The 20,464-nt window shown below is 38.0% G+C and overlaps 3 protein-coding genes across 5 annotated transcripts; all 3 read left to right on the forward strand.

The window, feature by feature from the left end:
• Positions 1-1,226: 1,226 nt before the first annotated feature.
• LOC130693071 (WD repeat-containing protein 7-like) lies at positions 1,227-9,205 on the forward strand. 2 transcript variants are annotated; one of them, XM_057516195.2, is made up of 29 exons: positions 1,227-1,414; positions 1,483-1,606; positions 1,810-1,916; positions 1,989-2,067; positions 2,134-2,302; positions 2,380-2,573; positions 2,702-2,847; positions 3,173-3,263; positions 3,324-3,498; positions 3,562-3,644; positions 3,704-3,842; positions 3,930-4,150; positions 4,218-4,413; positions 4,495-4,667; positions 4,760-4,919; positions 4,978-5,115; positions 5,228-5,296; positions 5,415-5,507; positions 5,835-6,068; positions 6,173-6,368; positions 6,499-6,721; positions 6,788-7,079; positions 7,144-7,344; positions 7,424-7,610; positions 7,756-7,873; positions 7,943-8,095; positions 8,323-8,505; positions 8,586-8,690; positions 8,859-9,205. In XM_057516195.2, exons 1-29 carry the CDS (start codon positions 1,368-1,370, stop codon positions 9,051-9,053), a joined length of 4,491 nt encoding a protein of 1,496 aa, XP_057372178.1. In that variant the 5' UTR covers positions 1,227-1,367; the 3' UTR covers positions 9,054-9,205. The 2 variants fall into 2 exon arrangements, with proteins under 2 accessions (XP_057372178.1, XP_059350590.1); XM_059494607.1 differs by lacking the exon at positions 5,228-5,296 and having other exon boundaries at positions 1,228-1,414.
• Positions 9,206-9,286: 81 nt separating this feature from the next.
• LOC130693068 (NADH dehydrogenase [ubiquinone] 1 alpha subcomplex subunit 8-like) lies at positions 9,287-10,169 on the forward strand. The gene is made up of 3 exons (XM_057516192.2): positions 9,287-9,504; positions 9,642-9,817; positions 9,880-10,169. The coding sequence occupies exons 1-3, from the start codon at positions 9,376-9,378 to the stop codon at positions 10,094-10,096; spliced, it is 522 nt and encodes a 173-aa protein (XP_057372175.1). The 5' UTR covers positions 9,287-9,375; the 3' UTR covers positions 10,097-10,169.
• A 5,039-nt stretch (positions 10,170-15,208) lies between these two features.
• Positions 15,209-19,196, forward strand: LOC130693064 (palmitoyltransferase ZDHHC18-B-like). Of its 2 annotated transcripts, none has more exons than XM_059494615.1 (10): positions 15,209-15,530; positions 15,826-15,975; positions 16,860-17,020; positions 17,219-17,377; positions 17,485-17,622; positions 17,708-17,862; positions 17,969-18,086; positions 18,142-18,200; positions 18,259-18,391; positions 18,797-19,196. In XM_059494615.1, exons 2-10 carry the CDS (start codon positions 15,827-15,829, stop codon positions 19,024-19,026), a joined length of 1,302 nt encoding a protein of 433 aa, XP_059350598.1. In that variant the 5' UTR covers positions 15,209-15,530; position 15,826; the 3' UTR covers positions 19,027-19,196. The 2 variants fall into 2 exon arrangements, with proteins under 2 accessions (XP_059350598.1, XP_057372170.1); XM_057516187.2 differs by having other exon boundaries at positions 15,209-15,417.
• Positions 19,197-20,464: the final 1,268 nt, after the last annotated feature.

Here is a 20,464-nt window from a genome sequence, read left to right on the forward strand (position 1 = left end):
CTAAAAAAGTACTCCATTATAAGAAGAAACAATTCTGAAAGCAAAAACCAAATATTACTAGTCTATCGTTTAAATATACGGCCAACCCAGTGAAATTGTCTGTGACACATTAACATTGCCGCTCTCAGCATCACTATATTCTACCTGTACATAACATCGTGCAAATACAAGCTTGCCATTCGTTAATAAAAATATGCATTAATTTTTGTTTACCCATGTTACTCGAAATACCAGTCAACGTCGGTGTCATAACGTTTAAGAAACGTTGTTCGAATCTTTTTTTTTTTTTTTTCGATGTCCCAATGAGAATAATTTCCCCGATAGGCGATGGTACAGCGTCTTTCCTTCCTTCCTGGTCAAAAAGGAAATTTATTTTGCACGTAACAAATGACAATGTCACTAGGGAACCAAACAATGATATTGATGCAGCAGCGAAGAAGAGTTTTTAAGCAAAATGTATGCATTTATGTTTCTCTCTTAACAAACTGTTGTCCTAGCATTCTTTGACCTTTTGTTCTAAAAAGATGAATCGGTTTCTGAAAGTCACTCCACAAAGCTTTGAAATGCAATGATTACCGCGCAGTCAAGAAGGACCTCACAGTCAGCCAATTCGTCTCACCACGAAGTTGTCTAGTATGGAAGCTCCTATCAATCTGGACGTAACATTTTTACTTCTTGAAACAGCCATCTTTACGCCATAACTAATTATATACAACTTTCCGCCATTCTGAGTGTAGCGTTTAGAACAAACGAAGCATTCTTTTTCATTGTAATACCTGTCTCGTTCGGAGGTTTGCCTTTTTGAGAAATAAATTTCAACCCTAGGATCTTCTTGATTTACACTAGGGATGCATTCTTAAATCTTAATTAATCTAAATTCTTATAGTATCTAAACAGACCAAAAATTAAGTAAAATACACAGAAATTTTTTAAATATAATGCTATATCATGATATTCCCGTATTATCTTGAATTTCATTTGTTAAATCGGAAAGTTATCAAAGTAATAATTTTCTATAGGCACAGTTAGAAAATTTCTTAAGTTTTCATCAACTCCAAGGTAAAAAAACCATTTAAATAAATAAAAATAAATAAAATATGCGATTTGTTACTGGTGGTGAGGTTCAGCGCCTCAGGCCATAGTTATACTGTCAGTTGTGCTCGATCAGCTGTCAGCAAAACATCGATTATTATACAATCCTAGTGCTTGGGAAATCAAGAAACTAGTGCCGAAGGGGAAAAATAAATACTTGATTTTAGCCCGACTATTGAACTGAAAGTTTTAGCTAGCTTCACCATAAAATATAGTTTAGAGTTTATTTGTTTATTTTTTTAGTTGCATGTAATTCAATTTAGAAAGAAAACAACATGGCTGGGCCTGTGTCTCCTCATCTTGTTATTCCCATGATGTTATGGTAAAAAAAAAAATAAGACAGTATTAGTGTTCCGAAAAATCTGTCATAACACTGTGTTTCTTTATTAGGGGAGAGACACCACCATCTCATTGTATCTCAGCAATTCAAATATCTCATGACCATTGCACATTAGTGACTGGAAGTCATGACGGTCAACTATGTGTTTGGGCTATGGATCCCAAAACATACAAGGTACTTTACTGAGAATATTATTTCTCTGGAAGTTAATCCTGGAATGTATGTTAGATTGTTACTTTATTTATTGGCCAAAAGTAGTTTGACTGAATTTCCAAGGTGATAGGTTGCAATTGCTGGTGTATGCACTGTCAAGAGCAAGTTGCAAAATGTGGCCATCAAATTCATATGTTGCTACTAATTTTTAAAAACTGTTTCAGGCTACTCCGAAGTGTTTTTTGGTAGGTCACACAGCTCCAATTGTGTGTCTGGTAGCAGCAAAAAACACACTAGAAATGGAGTGTATTGTTAGCTCCTCTGAAAATGGGTTTGATACTTAGCTAATCAAATATTTTTTTTTTTTTTTCAGTATTTTAATGGTTTTTAAAATTTTATATAGAGAAATGTGTACATGGGATTTAATTGATGGCCAATGTATTGAATCTGTTAAGCTATATCAAATTCACTCCCATATCCAGGTAAAATACTTTGTCCATGATCTATTGAAAGATGCTTGCTCATTGTTTCTATACTGCTCAAAATAGTCATATTCCTTTGGAGGAACCGAAGATGCATCCCTGTTTTGTATTGGAAACTATCCGGAGATCCTTGTAATCGACCCATTTACGTTAGAAATAATAATGAACCTGACAAGTCGCGTGCATCCAGATTGGATGGCAGCGATTCATGTTTTACGCCCGACGCGAAGACAGGGTATACCTATTCCGGAGGTTTATTTTTAAACGAATCTTTGTCGCTAAAATTTATTGCCTTTCACATGTGTCATTCAGATGATGTCGTATTGGGGTTGACCACCAGCGGAGTCGTTAAGGTCTGGACGGTTGGCACCCAGGATTTGAACAGCTCAGGTGAACCTGTTTTGGAGCACGAGAGCAAACAAATTCGTTGTTTAAATGCAACGTCAATGACATGTTGCTTGTATAACCAAAGGACTGTTATTATTGTCAGTCCTAAAAATTGGCAGGTAAAAATTGATTATTCCTGACAAGGAAATTTGTCAATCTTATGCCTTCGGTATCTATTTTTAACAAACATCTCTATTAACACTATCGCGAACCATATTATTACTACTAATTTTTGTATGCACACAAGATTTATGATGCTGGTGATTTCTCGTTGCTATGCTCCATGTCATCAAAACAAGGCGAATCATGGGTTGGCGGAGATTTTTTGGCTACTGACCGGATTATTGTATGGAACACTAAAGGAACAGCCTTCGTGTACCGACTACCTACCAAGTAACTTTGTCTGCCCTTACTTTGTAAAGCTATTGAAACTAAGAAAAGTAAGACCATTGTCATGTTCACCGTACTTGGATATGTCTTAGTTCCTAATTGCTTTCACGAATACTCATTAGGATTGCTAATTTTGGATTCTCTAATGCACCCATGATAAATTATTTTTATTTTTTGGTTTCTCAGCAAACTCAAAGGACATGCATTGCGGTTAGTGTTCATATGATCTTTTCTCGTAAGCGTAGCTTTAAATGTAGCCAAATGTGGACTAGCAACACCAAAATTCATTCTGTTTAACAAAACTACAGTAATGTCTCTACATTTACAGTTGCGTGGTGGAGAGCAAGGACTTCCACAATAAATCTTCAGAAGAAGATTTGCCGTTCCTCTACTGCGTTCTGAAATTATCTGATGAGCAAGTAATGGCTATTTTCTTTTGTTTTTAAATTTATTCATCTAAATTTAAACTGCGAAAATAGAAACTTCCCTGCCCACCTTCCATCCGCTGTAGTTTGGTTGTCAAAGAGGACGGCCGTCTTGTCAAACTTTTGTTACGGGGTGATGCCAATGGTCACGTTTCCGTTTTCACCATTCCAGAGGTTACGGACAATCAATTGGAACAAATTCAGCAGCTTGACTTTGACAATCCGCCAAGTATTCTTTAATGATGCATAATTTCTGTTTTTCTGTTGACGTGATTTTATTTTTTAAACCAAGATATAACGTCTGAGTCATGCAGCAGTCTTTCTGATTCGTGGATGGCGATTCATCCGAAACCAATAGGAATCCTAAGCCACATGGTAAGCTAAATTATTTAAAAAAATAAGTCGCAATATTCACATTTATTTATTTGTTTCAGGATAGTACCATTCCTGTGACGTCTAGTTTATACATCACAACGCAAAATCGTCTCGTGTGCGGTAGAGCAGATGGCTCAATCGTTCTCCTTAATGGCATTGCAACGCTAAAGTTACTGCTACTTCAACAAACCTTTACTGGTACAATTGAAATCTTCTACTGGTTAAAATTAAAATTTTATAATCCGTCAATGGTCTACATTTGATGATGTTCATTTTTCGTTCCAGATATTCCAGATGTGCTCACACTTAATGGGCACACAGGCAGAGTGACTTGCTTGCTCTATCCGTATCAATTACACAATCGCTATGATCCAGCACAGCTAGTTTCCGGTGGCGCTGATTTTACGTTGTGCTTATGGAACATCTCGTCTGGAACGTTACTGCAAAAATTTTGCGTTCAGGTTGGAGAAATAGCGCAATTGCTTGTACCTCCAGCCAATTCTTCGGTAGCTTAAATGTCTTTCACGTGTCAAACGAACAAAGAACCAATGTATTATGGTTTGATCTTTTTAGCCGCGCATACTGCAGTGCATATGTAGCGTCGCTAAGGACCACTCTGTGTCCCTCATTAGTTTAAAGGAACGCAAGTGCGTTCTCCTTGCATCACGTCACCTCTTTCCGGTAACGTGCATCAAATGGCGTCCACTGGACGACTTTATGATGGTCGCCTGTGCAGATGGCACTCTCTACGTATGGCAAATGGAAACTGGTAACAAAGCAGTTCCACTTTGCTTATGGCTAAACGATCCAGACTCTTAGTATAAGTTATTGGAATTTTTATTATCAATAGGCCAACTCGATCGGGTAGTCCATGGCATGTCTGCGGAAGAAATACTAAATGCGTGTGATGAAAGTGTTTCTGTAATTCCCAGTTTTCAAGAAGGTGGACTTGCAAATCCTGCCATTCACTTTTTTCGGGGACTCAAGCATCGTAACATTTCTGCTATTCGTCACGCCGCACTTGTAAGTCAATTTTCTTGATGAAGAAAATTTGCATTCCCGGATTATGTTGTTTTAATAATTTCGTTTTTTTTAAATATTTTCTAACCAAAAAGAGAGGGCTTAATCAACTACAACACGCAAATGCATCAAACAATCAAGATTCTGGAGATCTTTCAAAAGATCGTGGTGTCCCTTTGAGTATACAAGGACTCCGTTCGCATTCGAGTGAGACAGAATTTCATGCTGTTTTCTTTGATGCCGAAGCGCTAGTTGGTAAGCCATTCAAAATTAGATTTATGTTTCCCTACGCTACTAATGCCCAAATATTTAGTCCAACTGTTACATGAGGAATACAGCTTGATGTCACCAAATACCCTGGAGACTCAAGGCCTGATCAACCAAAATGAATATCAAAAAGTTGCGGCACTAACTCATTCGGCTTCCCCTGATGCTCAAAAGAAAATCGCAGGTACTACTGACACGTTCTTTAGAATTTAATTGTTTAAATTTTTACTCCGAAAACTTTGCCGCTAACGTACCTCTATACTACTAATCACCCTCACCAAAAAAACGGAAACTAGATTTCCTTGGCAAAGTAAAGGACAAAGCTGGAGACATGGAAAGGCGTCTTAAAGACAAAGATAAACACGGTACTTGTTGTAGAAACTCTGCATCATGGCATTCTTTTTTTAGTCAATGTTAACAAGTAGAAAATTTTCCAGTAAAAAAATTCCATGAAATTTTATCGGTCATTTCATTCTTTTCTAGGTATTCTCGCAAAAGTTCGAGAAAGTGCGGAAAATATGCAACACAAAATCCAATCCAGGAATGATGGATTGAACGCCAAATATCCGGAGAGAGGTAACACTTTGTTTTTAGTTCTAGCGTTTTTGAAATTTTAAAACACTAAGCAGATACATAGGGAAATGTTTCATTTATCGAGTTAAAATGAATCTGTCAGCATTTTGGCTAGTAGAAGTATTAGTGGAGATCTTGGCTCTTGATCATAACCGGTTCTTCAAAGGTTATCAAGCCATTGGGTCGTTTCCTAGTTACGTGTCGGTAGTACCGTGGTGATAATATTTGTTTGGCTTATGTGAAGAATCTAGAAGAAAGAAGAATTTATTTCATTAATATGCTGCCAGATAAGAAAAAGTTTTTACTGTAATAGTTTTTTTTTAATATAAGGAACTGAAGACGAACGAGATGCTGCCAGTGTTGGAAGTAGCGGAAGTACACGTCAACGTCAAGTTCCCAATTCTTTGCCTGCTGATTGGAGTTTGACAATGGAAATAGCACAGCTCCTTCTTTCATTACTTCACGGTTGGACGTTGGACGAAGATTTGGATCAGGCGTGCCAGAGCCGATTGGGTCTTGCCAAACCCAAAAGCCCTATATGTTTTGGTCTTATATCGCGTTCTGGTACGATCATCTTTTTATTTAATTTTGTTCAAATAGTGTGCTTGTGTTTCTAGTATTTTTTTACAGTGAACGTTTAAATTATTTGAGGATAAATTATTGTTTAGGGCACATGATGCTGATGCTACCTACATGGCCTGCGGGCGAATCTGTCGAGCATTTCACAGCCCTAAGCCATTGGTCAATATCGAGTACCTTAACTACGAATCATCTGCTGGCTATTGTTGCATTATCGAATACCCTTATGTCTATGAATAGTACAGCTTTCAGCGAGGGAAAACTCGTTCGCCAATACCCTCCAAGGTATGAAAGCTTTCAATATTTTTAAGTAACTAAGTCTTCGTGATATATAATGCAGTTGAAATTGGTCTTCTACTCGAATTATGTTTAGTTACATTCCATACTGAAATGGTACAATTTGTGTCAACTTTAGGGATGCCAAGAGATCTGGTGACGACAGAAAGGCGGAAGAACCGTTTACTGTCCACGATGTGCAAACAAAACAAGGGTGGAGCTTAATGGCTACATTACACTGTGTCCTGTTGCCTGATAAAGTCTGCGAATTTCAACATCTACGCAACCGTTCTGGATTAGATACCTTCCGAAAGGCGCAAATAGAAATGCTTGCGCGTCGTTGGCAAGATCGCTGTTTAGAGGTATCTTCTACTTGTTGTCCAGTTTGGCATTTTTCACATTTTTTAACCGCCATGTTTATTCGTTAGATTAGGGAAGCAGCGCAAGCCCTTCTTCTCGCCGAATTAGAACGAATTGGCGTCGATGGCAGGAAAGCCGTGGTCGATCATTGGGCGACGTTTCTACCGACATACGCAGATCCCTTCACTATAGCAGGCCCATCGCACAGCGTTGGATTCAACGCGAATAATCTTACGGGATCTGGTAATCAGAATCTTTCTGTTCCTTCACAGCAGTGGGGCAATGACGGAGGATCGCCAGCCCGTTTAGCCGGAGAATATGAAGCGGAAGAGGATCATGATGACGAAGATGACGGTGAAGGTATAAATCTTGTCCCCATCATTTCCTTTCATGTTTTCAATCGATTGATTGCATATCATTATAGATGTCGCACTTCGTCGGCCAAGCCGTTCTATGGAGCTCAAACGGCGTCAGGCCACGTCGATAGTATTACTTGGTGTTATTGGAGCGGAATTTGGACAAGATGTCGGTGATAGCAAGAGAAAAAGTGAGACGGACCTGCGCAAAAGAAAGACTGTCGAAGGCTTTGGTCTAGGACCCAATCAAAATCTAGCAAGATTGACTAGTGCGTCCCCGCGTTTTTTTTTTAATTCAAAATGCTTATGTCGTGAAGTAACGTGATAATAAGTATATCCCTTTCTCAGGTAAAGCATTGACGTACCTGTTGTTGGCGCCAGCGTCACCAAAGTTACCTATGCATACGTCGTTACGTCGGGCAGCCATCGATTTGATTGGACGTGGTTTCACAGTGTGGGAACCGCATCTAGACGTTTCAAAAGTGCTGTTGTCCATGCTTGAACTCTGCTGTGAGGGCGACAAACTAATTCCCAGGTTAGATTTACCATACATCTGTATGGCGTCCTTGCTTACCCTGACGTCCCCATGTTTTTAAATTTTCCTTCTTGTGGTATTTTTATTTGAGAATGACATTATAGTAAACGTAAGTTCCTATACATTTCAATACTTTGCCGTACAGCATGAGTTACGGTCTTCCGCTTAGCCCGGCAGCAGATTCTTGCCGTACGTCACGCCATGCTCTTACACTTATAGCTACTGCCAGACCTGCCGCCTTCATCACAGCAATGGCACGAGAGGTACGACAATGTGATGGACGAAGTCAGGTATACAAAGTTATGCAATCTAACCAAATTCCATCGTTCTAGGTTGCAAGATACATCACTTTACAACAGAACGCTCAGACGTTAAATGTGAACCTTGCTAATACTACATTAGCAAGAGCTAAACCAGAGATACTAAGAGTAATTGAATTACTAATCGATAAAATGCAAGCTGATATCTCGGATCTTCTCGTAGAGGTAAGGTGTGCGATTGCTTAAATTGGAGTCGCCCTCAGTTGCTTGCCCATACCATACGAAATATGTCTGGTGTACAGTACGACGGGTGGGCGTACCCGTATTTGTTAAATGGTATTAGTCAATTAAGAATTTTGGGAATATTCTATTGTCAATCCTAGAAGTTGGTGCACATTTGTAGTTGACTAATATCCATAACATATATATTTTTTATGATAAACTTGGTATAGGTTACGGATATTGTTTTACATTGCGTGGACCATGGTCATTTGAAAGGTCGCTCGCTCTCCGAAGTATTCCCTTCCCTGTGCCGCTTTAGCCAGATCACACATTGTTCCTCCAGTCGTCGAATAGCTGTTGGTTCTCGAAATGGATCTCTCGCCTTGTACGAGCTCCGCGGACAGAAGTGCCAAGTAACACAGACTCTTTCACGTTTTTCCAATAAGGATATTTGACTCCGATTATTAACTCATTTGTCTTCATTTCCTTCTAGTACATACAAGCTCATAACGCTGAAATAACGGCTTGTGCGTTTTCTCCTGACGGTAAAAATTTGGCGTCATACTCTTCTACGGAGAACCGATTGTCGTTTTGGCAGGTAAACCATTTTATGTTGTCAAACTTATTTTTTATTTATTATTATTATTATTATCATTACTTTTATAATTTTGTTTTAAGTACATGGGCTGTGATTTATTATTGCTAGGTTGTCTTTTATAATTAAATGACAAGGTATTTCTATATTGTAAATTTTTTCTCATTTCAGCAAGCTGCAACGGGCGTCTTTGGATTGGGAGCTGTTCAAACACGCTGTGTGAAAACATACACCACTGATCCGTTACCTCCGTGTGTGCGATCTGGTAGTAGCATACCTTTGCGAATGGCCCGTCTTCAGTGGCATAGTGGGAAAACAGTTGCAATTATGCTCTCGGATGGATCAGAAACTCGCTATCATCTTTAGAAAACGTAAAGATTCAAATTGAAGGAATGAGTTTAAACGAACCAAGTTCGAATAGTCGTAACATTCCTTTCGGTCGTCATATTGGTGTTAATAGTAAATAGTTCAATGTTTCGAAAAGTTATTTGGATGTCTAATACATATTACACAATAAAGCGAAAAAACGTAAAAAAGTGAACACAAACATAATATGTTCAAAATCCTCACAGATGGCGTTTTCAAGTGGAAACAGCTGATAGCCAGCAGCTGATGAGTTTCGTACTCGCTTCTTGTTGGATATTATAGAAAATTGCAGTGAGAGTGTGGTATCCGCCGGACTTTAGTAATGGTTCTCACTAAGGATGTATCCCTTCCGAGTGAAGAAGATTTAACAGTTCAGGAGGTAGAAGTTAGCACACCCGGGTTAAGAGCTGCAGCATTTCATATGGGAAAAGCATGTGAAAATGCAAATAATGTAAGTGAATTCGATTGTTATGTACATGCTCACCACACATTTCTAAAATATGGTCAGGCTGAAACTTATTCTATCCATCCAAGCAGTGAATAATTGCAGGAAAAACAGTGTTTTCATTATGTGTAATTTATTCAAAGGAATTTATGCTTTGTCGCCAAGAATACAAGGACCCTCGCCAATGCTTGAATGAAGGAAAAGCTGTAACTGCCTGTTCGTTGGATTTCTTCAGAAAGATTAAAAAGAACTGTGCTCTGGAGTTCACACAGTTTGCCAATTGCTTGGACCGCTCCAGCACTGATTTTAGCTTTTCACCGTAAGGCCAATATAATATTGAACTTGCACATTATGTTATTTCTAAATTTTTATATTTACCAGGTGTCGTAAAACACAAGCTGTGTTTGACAAATGCATGCTTGACAACTTGAAAATGGAACGTCCTTATTTTGGCTACTTCTCTGAAGTTAAAGTTCATCACACAGAAAGACCAAGACCTGAAGGAGTAAAGAAGCCGGAATATCCTAATACGCCCGTACCCGTTCCCGAAGATTTACCCCTTTCACCAGCTAAATTTGGCAAGCGTGTGTTTTCTTAACGAAGCAATACGATCTCCGTATTGAAGGAAAAAGTAGGAAGACTTGTAATACATGAAAGTAATAATAGTTAAAGTGAAATGTTAATGTTGGCCATAATAAAGCCAATTGTAATTGACTACATAGTACTCATGTGGAGCCAGCAGCTAGGATATTTCACAATGAAGAGTTAGTTGTTCATCCATGTGCACTTGTTCGTCGATGATTCAGCTATTCGTTTTTGAAATATCATGGATTAAGACGGAGTAAAAGCAGCCCTTTGCTAAAGTCTTGAAATTGGCTTCCCAACAGATTTTTTCAGCAGTTGCTTCCTTCGCAACAACCGATTCTGATACCTGAAGTTCAGAAATAAAAAAATCCTTAGTGATCCCATAGCCTGTTAGCGGCTAACAAATAGTTAAGTAAGCGGATGTGTTCTGGATTTCTTAGTTTTTTTGTCTTACCATAGTTACCAAGCAATGTCGAAGTCGTAATGTTAAGTAGTAAATTACGAATTTGGCCGGCTCAGGAAAACTATTAGTATAGAACCTAGTTGTATTGTCATAAAAATTGTTAAAGAGGTTGCAGTGTTGAAGAATTGTTATAGGTTTTTGAAAAACTTAATAGGAAGTTCGTGTTGGCCTTGACGTAGTACATAAGATTGCTGACATTAAATTCGAATTCGATAGAAGGCTTTATGGCCTTCTCAAGTTCGAATCTCGTTCAAGTTTCAAATAACTGTAGTCAGAAATAAGAAACGCGGGGGCTAGAAAAAAAAAAGAAACTTGAGCCATAATTTTAGTCGACGTACGTGGAAAATCGGTTGTTTTCTCACATTCGACTTTTTGTGTCGTGAGCAGAGTCACGGTTTTCAGCTTGTACGAGATAGAATTGTGTTTAACTATAGTGGAACTCTTTTGTGGGAATGCAGCTTTGAAAACTGAAGGCATAGAAAAGAATGGAAAGGAAACAAAATATACTTTCTGAAGGCAATGTTTCTAAAACCCGCGAACGAAGAATTATAAGTATGTTTTCTTAATTCTCGATCCAACTCGTTAGGTTGAAGAAGAAAGTTGTTTAGAATAAAAGTATCACAGCTAGACGCCAGGATGCGAAAATATACTGAAAACTGTTTTTCTTTCAGAGACGTTCATCTAGTGTAAACAGGTTTGTTGCGCACAATTTCATACTGCTAAAACTGCTAAAACTTTTTTATTTTCACGTATGCTAGAAAGCAAACCTCTTACTTTAGTCCAACATGAGATCGTGCAAGTACAAGTGCACGATTTCCTATTGGTAAATTGGTTAGATTATACTCCAATTAATCTTACTAAATAATAAGAACTCTTGGAACTTTACATTTCATATTTGGAGTTTGATCAGGAATATAGGAGAAGAAGGGCAATTCCTGAAAATCAAGTTAGAGCATTTATATACCGTTTTATTAGTCGTAAACACGCAATTCGCATAGAATTTAACTGTACGCTTCTTTTATTTCGACATGTACTTATATTTTCATTGCCTGCGTGCATCATGTGCAACAACAGCGAGGCAACCACTAGTGCCGTTCAGACTTATGTGCCCGTAGAACGGACCATGGTTTGTTTAACCATTAATATGTGGCATTCTTACAACAATAGGCAACAATTACAACAATATCTAATCCCGGCATCTAATCGAATTAAAAGGAAACGATTACTTATGTAATATAATCGATGGCCCGTATACCAGCCAGGCTCCTATATCTAGGAAACGCCCATTGAGCTTTCTTTTACAAGATGGCGTTGCGTCTTCCGGATTGAACGCGTCCCGGCTCCGCAAGAAGAATGCAACTTGGTCTCGGTTACCCAGGCCAAACGGTTGGCTTCAATACCAGAGCTTACCGTTTGGTCTGGATGACTGAGACCAAGTTGGAAAATCGCGAATAATCTTGTCAAACCCGATCGCACGTTTTTCGGGTTGATCGGGGTGAGCGGGCCGATCATATCTGATCTGATTCTAGCCACACCACTGATTATAAAAGAAAATTGTTTTTCGTGACTTAAAAATCATTAAATAAAGAATAAAGAAAAAGTAGTAAAAGTAGTCGTCGCTACATTTCGTTGCGCTGTTGGCATTATATCACGTTTTCCGATCTTTAGTTTTATTTCTTATTACAATGAGAAAAATGATTTTCAGTAAAAGGGCATGTGTCTACATGAACACCAAAAATAAAAACAAGTGGAAGAAAAATTAGCATGAGGGTAAATTGATCTTTCCACTCGTCATCGAAAAATAGAAATGCGCAAAAGATCAAGATTGGGCGGATTAACTAAACGGTAGGGCTCGATAAATGTGGCGAGTTAAGAAACCAAATACATTTCAAATGTTTTTAAAAGAGCGATCACAACCTTTTGCGTCACATAAGGGAATATAAAAAGAATAGGTAAAAAAATTTCTCTGAGTATTCAATTTAATAAAAGTCTAGGAAAACTGAGTTTACGGTGATACTGTAACAGGCGCGAAAGCATATCTTGCAGATAAATCCAGAAAATCCACAACCATAGCAGTTGCGTATGAAGAGAAGACTCAGAAAACAAAGTATGCCTATGAAGAAATACTTTTTAATGACTTCCCGCTAAGAAGTATACATGTCTACCTCATGGGCGGAATATAAAAATTTTTCACGCTCAGTCTTTGATTTGATGAAAATTCACGTGGCGAGTGTTTATTCATAGCTTCGACGATATCAGCCGTGATACTTACACGATCGAGAATACTGTAAGGCACTCTCCCCGTGGGGTGAATGACCTTACGGAATTAAGACAAATAAAAGAAAGAACTCAGAGGCGTTTACCTACAATGCCGAATATAATTTCCTAGGGATAGGTAAAAGAATAATGGAATAACAGATACAAAAATGCGTAAATAAGCGGGGAAACTGGGAAAATAAAGAAGTGACCAATACAAGTCGGGCTTACCACGTTACACCGTAAAGAAGGGGAATATGAGATGGCGCAAATCGGAATGAATAAAGGAACAACATGTGGATAGTCAGGTTTTTTGTTGATAAAGGAAATCCAACACATATTAATAAAGTTGGTATAATTCATAATAAACACCAGGTTACATATAAAAGCATAAAGCGCGGAAACAAGGAAAACAAACACACTGCAAGATACTAATAATATAAATTATAGAAATTTAACTCCTGGGTTGACTTCTTCCTGGCCGATTACATGCAGGGCACACGTACTGTATCCACCAACCCGACGTCATCCATTCCGGCGGCGGTGGATGCCTATACTGCGTATCGAGATCCAAAATTTCTTGCAATCTTCTTATCGCCCCTGCCCAATTTCGGCTCTAAATTGCTCTACTTAGTTCTAGCCGGAGCACCATCGTCCGAATGTTTATGACGCACCGCCCAGATAGGATCTGGATGATGAATGTCGGGTTTCGGATCGACCTGAGGAACGTCCTGTGGGGGACCCGGATTTGGGTTGAGACCAGAAGGGCCCGCTACCGGTTCTTCCGGTTCATCCTGTCTAAGCCCGTGACTGTATGATGAGATCTTTCGGCATAGTGTGGCTGTGGATAACTTGATAAGTTTCTTTGCTTATTTAGAAAACTAAGGATGAAGTGATGTCGTTCTATTCGACAACGTTGGTTGTATAGTGGACTAGTGTTCCCTCGTCAGCTTTTCTCGAAATAAATTTTCCGGAATCGATAAGTAATTCCCATTTTCTTCGTCACTAATGACGTGTGTTATTTCCTTAATAGCTGTTTGTTCTTGATAACGTGAGGATTTCTTATTAGTTTGAGCCACGGAGTCGTTTTTAACTATGGTGGTTTTACATCTCATTGCAATATATATAACAATGCTCGTTGGCACGAGTTGTGCTACATCTAAGATGAAAAATATCTAATAAAAAATTGTCATCTTCAGTCACCCGTATAAAACATTCTTCTTGTGGAAAGAATGACTTTACGTTATTAAGACAAATTAATAATCATAATAATTAATAATAATGAACTCGGGAGGCGTTACCACAATGTCGAATATATTTTATTTATGGCAAAGTTGGGAACAGAAAATAAGAAATGGAGTTGTATGAAATCGGTCTTACCGTCTCACGCCGTGGCGAAGATGGAATTAAGATGACAATCGTTGTAAAGAAAAATACAGATAACGGGCTCGCCAGTCGCACAAGAAGCGATGAGAAGGCACTCACAAAAGTTATTAAAATATAAATTAAACTCATTAAACTTGTTGAATGGAACTGCACTGAAGAAAAGGGTAGAAGTAGAACTGGAACTGGAACTGGGCTAACTTTTGGGAAGAAAAGGGCATTCTTTTATAGATTTACATGGTTGAGGGAAACATAGCATTTCCGACACATGACTCCGGATACAAGTTATTGCGTGTCGCACACGTCGACATTTCATATTCACGGAAATGTATGGCGCGATGTTCTACGCATGTAACTCATCCAATCAGCAACAAGCAGGATGTAAAGTATAATATAAAAATAGAATTCAAGGAAACGTCAATGACACTTGAATTATTAGATCTATAAAATATACTTTAAGATAATGAGCAATAAACATAATACATAATTCGATTGTAAAGAAAACAAATAAACAAGGATATATATTAATAAAGGTATATTTTGGTGACTTCGTTACACCCGCTTGCGAAGAAAAACACGTCTAGAACTATTAAGAACAACGAGTAAACTGAGACTGTGTATTTCGCAGGATAAAATTCGATAAAAAGCTAACAAGTATCCTTTAAATTAATACTAAGCAAACAATTTCCAGAAAATCGACCTCTTTCGATTCTTCGAATTTTTATCACCCCCCGTGTTATGAGTCCGTGTAACTTTCTTTGCGTTTTCTTATCTGGCGTATTCTCCGACTTTCCTTGCCCAAATTCGAATCGGTCGCCTCACACATTCTCTGCTTGCAGGGAATTCGTCTGCTAATTATTAAAAGGAGAGAATTAGTCGCTAGATGCTGCTCCGAAGTATGTCATGGCGGCTTTAAGCCGGCTGTGTCCCATCTCCTTGCCTCTGGGTTCGACTCGCCTCCTGGTTCATGCTTCGTGAATCTGCGTAAAGTTGCTATGCAGCGCCATCTCAGCCAGTGGACGGTACCTCATATCATGTACGCATGACTGCTCTACGGTACTCTGGCTCATATGAACAATTTCTACTTTCTAGTCAATAGGGACTAGGGTACTAGTATAGTCCTATGGGAAAACACTACATGCTAAAGGTGTGCTTTCAAGATTTTGGATACTGGCGTACGTTATCGCCAACCGAGTGACAGAAGGACGGAAATTTGTGGATGGAAAACTTAGGTTACCTATTAAATTCGCTATGTTCGTTATCAGTTACTTTCCGTGCACACCTATATAATTGTAATTGTTTGAGTCTATATTCGTTGCATATATACGTCAACTATTGTTTTCAGGTGAAACATCCGTTTCCGTAAAAGTTAGCCTTTTTAGTTTATGATTTTTTTTCAGCGAGTCATTCCAAACATAGATTAGTGCTAGTAATATACATGTATTCTTAAAATATCGTTTCGTATATTGTGGACCAATTAAGAACTATTATTTGTTTGTTTTTTTTTCCTGATACTTAGGCTGTCATCATGTTTAGTAGTGGTGGTACCAAACTTAGATGCTGTTAATGAATTTTTTGTAAACAAAAACTGTTATTCTTAGTTGATTTACATCCTGGCACAATTGTTTTTTCTATTCAAGTATGCCTCATGCTACAAGAAAGTGGGAAATATATCCAGGACGCAACCGCTTTTGTTGTGAAGGAAGGATAATGATGGCAAAACAAGTTGGAATATTCTATGTTACAGTTGGATTAATAGTTGCTACGAGCTGCACATTCTTTGTATTTGAGTATGTTTCAATTTTTTAGACTCAATTTTTGTAGAAAGTCAGTTTCTGATTTTCTTAACTACTATTTTAACTCAGTAGGGTAACATACTGTAAGAAAAAAGGGAAAAGCCTTAATTTTCTTTAATCCGTTTTGTTACCAGGTTATGTCATCTTACCATTGTTTAGTACCTTTGTATATGTTTGTAGATAGCATAGCTGTTTCACTAATCAAGGCTGGATCTGACATTGTTCAAGCAGTATAATATCGTAACCAACTGCTGTGAATTCTACTACAGTCTTATGTTATGTGGAAGTATCATTCGTAGTAACAGGAGTTGACGGTTTTTGGAAGGGTATAGGAAAAATGCTTGGATTTTCCCTAGTTAAGAAATGTTTTTTCATTCTCCCTAAAGCAATGGAAAATTTACCCTGGCATTTCTTCCAATCCACTATAGTGAATAATGTACTAAACTAGCTAAACATTTAATCTACATGTAGCATAACTATGAAACTAGATCTGACTGTAAAATGGTGAAAGCAACAAATCTTATGGGAACCTCAGTCATGGATAACATTAGTTTTTTTTTTATTTGTGGAAGACAATTTAATGGACTGGTGTCATAGTAGTTATTATGGTTATGGGTATAATGTTAACATAAGGGATTTATTAAGTGTCATGAGCTTGATATTTGGTTTCATCGATTTTTTTTTTGTTATTGTTTTGTTTTTGTTTTTTGTGGGGGGGGGGGGAGGGGGCCGAACGCTAGGACGATTGTGTTGTACGATGGACAAGGGGTTTTATAAATCGCACTAGTAAATGAAGGATGAAATTATTGTCCTGACGTTCAACCATCAGTTACGTTTGCGTAGTGAAATAACTCATTCGATTTTGCTACTTTTGAAAGCTGTCCATTTTTAGCTGTTAAAATCACCCCAGCCATCCCTGCTGTGGGTGGTCTCCTGTTTACGTTTGTCTTAGCTACGTTGTTTCGAACATCATTCTCCGACCCTGGGGTTATTCCTCGAGCCACGCCGGATGAAGCAGCAGACATAGAAAAGCAGATTGGTAAAAGTGTTCTTCGTTGTTTTGTCTCTCCCTACATTTTCCGTACGTTATTCTATCTCCTTTTAGTGTACCTTCCTACTCATTATTTCATGATTTTCGATAATATTTGTAACTGTAAAAGCATGTTCGAATCACTTGTGTTACTTCCTACCTTTCATTAATTAATTTTACCTGTCTCTTTTCGAAAATCTAATGCAGAAGTCCCTAACAGTCCAAACAGTCCAACTTATCGTCCGCCTCCTCGGACAAAAGAAGTCGTTGTCTGTGGCCAAGTTGTCAAATTAAAGTTTTGTTTTACTTGTAAAATATTTCGTCCTCCAAGAGCGTCGCACTGTAGCATTTGCGACAATTGCGTAGGTGAGCATATCTTTTACTATATATTTGAGCTCGTGCCTTTTCGTGCACTTATATGCTGATATGTAGCATACTATCAGATCTAAAACAAAACATTCAAAAATTTTTAGACGGCTTTGATCATCATTGCCCCTGGATCGGAAACTGTGTCGGCCGCAGAAATTATCGCTATTTTTATTCGTTTATTGTCTCTCTAGCATTCATGTGCGTCTTCATTTTCGCATGTGCTATCACACATCTTGTATTATGTAAGATTGACGTTCACATTTATTTGTTTTTAAAATCTTTGCTAACATTTGTTTTCTTTTCCTTCTTCGGTCTAAAAAAAAAAAGTAACTAGAGATGACAAACCATTTCTAGATGCCATTAAGGAATCCCCTGCCAGTGTTCTTGTTGCGATAGTATGTTTCTTTAGCGTCTGGAGTGTATTGGGATTGGCCGGCTTCCACACATACTTAACGACTTCCAATCAAACTACCAATGAAGACGTATGATTATTTTATATCTATTATTTTGATGGTTTTATTAATAATATTTTGTTTGTTTCTTTGACCTTTTGCTAGTTACTAACTAATTTTTTTTTAATTTTCTCAGATTAAAGGTTCTTTCACTGGGAAAAGGGGGCAAGAAAAAGTTAACCCTTACAGCAAAGGCGGAGTTTGTGCGAACTGCTTTTTCATTTTATGTGGTCCGATGCCTCCCAGTTTTATAGGTATGTTGTCTGTATAGAACTACATATGCATTTATTTACTGTTCACATTTTACAGACAGACGTGGTTTTGTGACACCAGAGCATTCCATAGCACCACCAATCGATTCCGTTCCAGTAAGTTACATTAGAAAAATGTTTCCCCTTCTGCAATTGCATCTACTGTTCTCAACAGACAACATCTCCGGCCTCTGCCGTACCTATTCAAGGGAGCAGCGAAGTTCGGCTCCTGAGTAATGGGAAAGGACATGTCACGGTCAGCGTCTCCAATGCCGGACCGAGAAAACAAGCTATTGGCTCTATTCAGGGTAGGTCAAGACTTAAGTAAAAAGTCTATTCATTTTTCTTTTCGTTTTGTTATTGCTTAATGAATCTATTCGTCGTTTCAAGCATCCATTTCCAAAATCTAAGAAAAGGTAACACATTTACTAGGTTGAATCGAAAAAAAAAAAACTATACCATATTCAATGAATGACTAGTTCCCTGAACCACGAAATTTTTTTCTCAAGTGTGCCGCGTTGCCGTTTGCAAATTTCCTTCTATGTGGTTATTTCCTCATTATGTCATGTTTGATCTCCACTTTTATTTAATTTTCGGTTGTGTATGCTTTGGTTTGCCGTCCTATTCTTCTATTTTGAAAAGTGTATTAACTATTATTCGTAATTCTAACTCTTTTTTCTCTCTCTCTTCTAAAACAACAATTGCGCTTACAGAACCCAAACGTCCTGAAATTGATCCAGGAGTATCCCTTCAACCCTTGTCTACGCTGTCCGCCAGCAGTTTGCAGCTACTTCACGAAAGAACAATGATAAATACCGACTTGGACCTTGATTCCCTGGATGAATCGGCCTCTTCCAACCCGTTTCATTTGGAATCGGCCAGCGTGACCAGCAGCCAAACAGGACTGTTACATCCGCTTGTTCCTCGGTATAATGGTTTATAGCTAATAACCAGTCAATCGTCTATCATTTATGTGAACAGTTCGTACCCATCTTATTTTTCATTTGTGGTCACAACCATGACTCTTCGTCATTCCCTAAATCTGTGTATCGTTTAAACGCTATTCGTGTAAACTCCGTTGCTTTTGCGATCATGAGTAAATTGTTAATCAAATTTGTTTTGTCAAAAAAAAATATCGAAGTAGAGATTACTTGATGCGTAACACCTGGCGATATCAGCCAAGTTTGCTTACAAGTGTACACTTTATTATATCTAATCGGAGGATCGATGGGATCTTCTGCAAAAGGGAATCCTCGTGAAGGGCATAAAACTAAGCTTTTGTCAATTTTGTGTCGCCGTGTTTACTACTATAGTTGACCAGGGTATCTGAAACGGATTTCAGGTTTTATGCATGTTCATCGAGTTTTGAAAATCAAAAATTCCGTTTCATTTGTTGTAACATACAGAGCTTTTCAATGGTGGACAGAGCATTACTTCGCCAGCTACTTCCCACTAGAACCCAAGATGGAAACTAAACACGATTTTTGTCTTAAAATATAGTACGCTTCAGACGCAATATTACGCAGCACCAATTTTCAGTTTAGGAACGCCGGGGACTTGACATCGCATTCTAGTGAATAGTTACGTAGTCAAGTTTTCCCGAAAACCCCAAATATGAGCTGTTTGTTGCGCCCTAGCGTTGCTAACTTTATGTTTCCCTTTGCATTCGAGAAACATTTTAGTTTTATAAGGCTACAACACCTAACATAATGCAACGTAGAAAAGCTACCACTTTGAAAATAGCGATGGGGTATGGCAATCCGTTTTACCCAAAATAAAAAAATAAATATTGACCTTTTTTCTGTTTTATTGCTATCGCCATCTACCGGTCACGTTTCTAGTTAATTCTCTACATACACTAACCGAAAAATTTTTAAGCCCGACTACATAAGCCCGACTTCTCTCGGTCGGGCTTATAATTTTTTTCTCAAAAAACTGACACTCGTCGGAATTGGTTGAATATCACAGGATATACTCAAAATTTAATGCTGATTCTGGGAAAATTACTGTTTTTAAAATTAAGTTAATCATTTTTGAAATACACGGAATATTTAACGCAATGCTAGCGCGCCAGTATGCTACAGCGCTAGCGCGATACAGCAGAAAGTCGGGCTTATATTGTCGGGCTTAAAATTTTTTCCTATTAAAAACTAATATCATTAAATCTAGATAACTATATATGATTCTGATTCAAAATTTAACAAGGAACACGAAAATGAAATTTGTTTTTACGTAGAGTTTATGGTTTTTGGATAATCAAAGAAGCTTGATGTGTCACGCTAGCGCTATAGCGTACTGGCGCGCTAGTAATGGTTTCTATTCGCACACACACTAATTTTATATTTTAGATTACTCCAAAACTATAAGCTCTACGTAAAAAA

Source organism: Daphnia carinata, chromosome 3 (assembly GCF_022539665.2).
Source record: "Daphnia carinata strain CSIRO-1 chromosome 3, CSIRO_AGI_Dcar_HiC_V3, whole genome shotgun sequence".
NCBI lineage: Eukaryota > Metazoa > Arthropoda > Branchiopoda > Diplostraca > Daphniidae > Daphnia > Daphnia carinata.